Raw genomic sequence first — 2,764 nt, 5'->3', positions numbered from 1 at the left:
GAACGCCCGCTCCCGAAGACCCATACCCGGAAGCGACGGAGAGGATGCATCTCGTAAACCGCAAGTACAGATCATATTTTAAAACAACTAGCCAATTCCCCTAGACAAAACGAGCATTAATCTAAGGGTATTGTTTGAAAAAATAGATTAATGGGTGAACTCCCGCTTTAAGGGTATCAATTTCTGTCAGGCATTCTTGTGTGAATACCTCTATTTCATCCATTTTAGATTCAAGGGCTTCAGTGCGCCTCCCAAGCTCCCAAGCTCCCTAATCTCTTTGGTGAGATTAGCTGTTATTTGATCTGAGGTAGTTTGCAGTGCTCTATGAAGCATCCTTTCAAACTGCTTTAAGAGACCTGAGGGGACCGCAGTGTTCTGACATATTGATGAGGTGTCTTCTAGTGTGTCCTCATCCTCACTGTCAGCAATGGTGTGTCTGAGGGAAGTCATTTGTTTTGCTGTCTTAGCAGCTGTTTTTTTTTTATTTCTCTGAGGTGAATTCCTCTGAGGGAGCTGGCGTCTTTTTTACAGCTGCGCTCTTGAACTGCTGAGCGCCGCTGTTATGGCTGGTTTTACTCTTTCCCCTGGCGCCTCCTAGCACCATTCTCATTCGTGGGGTGTCTCTCACCTTCCAGGGTGCTGTGCCCGTGTCCCTGCTTGTTTCTGTTAGTTCGGTTGCTCCGTTATTTGCGGGGTTTTCTCCCTCACGGAGTGGAGCTCTAGCCTGGCATTACCGTCCCGCTAGGCTCCGCCCACACACTCCAAATAATGACATTTTCAACAACATGGCACAATTGGGTGGTTTTCAAAGAATCTCAGGCATATAAAACAATTATGCAGTAAGAAATAAAGATACCCTCAGCAAGGCTATTAATCATACCGGAAAAGTGGAAGAAATTCAATTATAAATTATCCTAATTCAGAAGTACCATAATAAGCTCCCCCCATTTTTTTCTCCCTTTCCCCCTTCCTTCCCCCATCCCCCTATTACCTCCTTTCAACCGTTAAGGTAATATTTACTCCAACATCTTGCCTATTGGTTAAAATAGATATAAACCTAACAAAAGAGAATCTTTTCTTGTGTGAATCCTATGGTTTTCAATGCTCACACCTTCATGGTTTATTTTTTATTTTTCTCTCTCTCTGTTTAATGATTGTACGCTATCAAAAGATTGTATGACATCATTAGTACTGATATTACTTGACATTGTAACCATACATTGTTCTTTTTGTGCTGTATTACTTTGATATTCTGTCATTGTTTTTATAATCGCCAAATAAAACTTTATGAAACAAAAAAAAATCATGCCCTGTGTCTCTTAATTTGCAGCCTTTACACTGTTCTGCCAGTCCAAAATAATTGTGGCTATTGTCTCTAAAATACTGCCATCAAATTGTGATTTCTTGAATGAAACTTATCTGGTTTCTCTAGCTGTGAAACTGCATTCAGCTAAAATGCCTATTAACCACTTCCCGCCCGGTCTATAGGAAATAGACGTCCGGGAAGTGGTTACCAAATCCTGACAGGACGTTCTCGAACGTCCTGCAGGATAATGCCTAGCGCGCGCCCGCGGGGGCGCGCAGCTCGGTGATCGGGGACGGCGTGTGTCCCTCGGACACAGCGCTTCCCCGATCACGGTAAACAGCCAATTTCATTGGCTGTTTACCACGTGATCAGCTGTGTCAAAGACGCAGCTGATCACATGTCAAAACAAACTCGGCGGCGTGCTCCGTGCGCGCCGCCAGAGGCTTGCAGAGCGGGGATCGGGGAAGGCGCGTGTCCCATGGACACAGCGCTTCCCCGATCAGGGTAAACAGCCAATGAAATTGGCTGTTTACCACGTGACCAGCTGTGTCCAATCACAGACGGTCACAAATGTAAACAGACAGGGCAGTTAGTACCTGATCTCTGATCTCTCCTCACACACCGATTTGTGAGGAGAGAGCAGGGATCAGTAAGTGAGATCAGTGTAGTTTGTTACTGTAGTTTACTGTAGCACAACACAGTAGCACAACACAGCCCCCCCCCCCCCCCACCAATAAAGAGGACCTGACACAGCCCACCTGTCAATCAGCCCTCTGTCAATCAGCCCACCATTCAATCAGCCCACCTGTCAATCAGCCAATCTGTCAATCAGCGGTACCACCGCCATCAGTACCACCACCACCCGTACCGCCATCGGTACCGCCGCCACCCATACTGCCACCACCCGTACCGCTGCCACCCTTACCGCCATCTGTACCGCTGCCACCCTTACCGCCATCTGTACCGCTGCCACCCGTACCGCCATCGGTACCGCCGCCACCTGTACCGCCGCCACCCGTACCACCACCACCCCTACCACCGCCATCGGTACCACCACCCGTACCACAACCATCGGTACCAACACCACTCGTACCACCGCCATCGGTACCACCACACATTCCTGCCACTAATACCTCCATTGATACCGCCACACAGGCTACCAGTACCGCCATCTGTACCACCACCACCCGTACCAACACCACCACCCGTACCACCGACACCGGTACCACCACCCATACCGCCATCGGTACCACCACCCGTGCCACCACCCATACCGCCAACGGTACCACCACCACCACCCAAACCGCCATCGGTACCACCACCACCCGTACCGCCATCGGTACCACCACCACCCGTACCGCCATCGGTACCGGTACCACCACCACCCGTACCAACACCACCACCCGTACCACCGCCATCGGCACCGCCACCACCCGTACCGCCATCGGTACCACCATC

General features: G+C 49.8%; 1 protein-coding gene across 1 annotated transcript; it reads right to left on the bottom strand.

The window, feature by feature from the left end:
• Positions 1-2,130: 2,130 nt before the first annotated feature.
• LOC120930450 (acanthoscurrin-1-like) lies at positions 2,131-2,550 on the bottom strand. The gene has a single exon (XM_040341636.1). The coding sequence runs from the start codon at positions 2,548-2,550 to the stop codon at positions 2,131-2,133; it is 420 nt and encodes a 139-aa protein (XP_040197570.1).
• Positions 2,551-2,764: the final 214 nt, after the last annotated feature.

The sequence above is a fragment of the Rana temporaria genome, chromosome 3 (assembly GCF_905171775.1).
Source record: "Rana temporaria chromosome 3, aRanTem1.1, whole genome shotgun sequence".
In the NCBI taxonomy this organism is placed as follows: Eukaryota; Metazoa; Chordata; class Amphibia; order Anura; family Ranidae; genus Rana; species Rana temporaria.
This window is presented reverse-complemented; position numbering and strand designations above follow the sequence as displayed.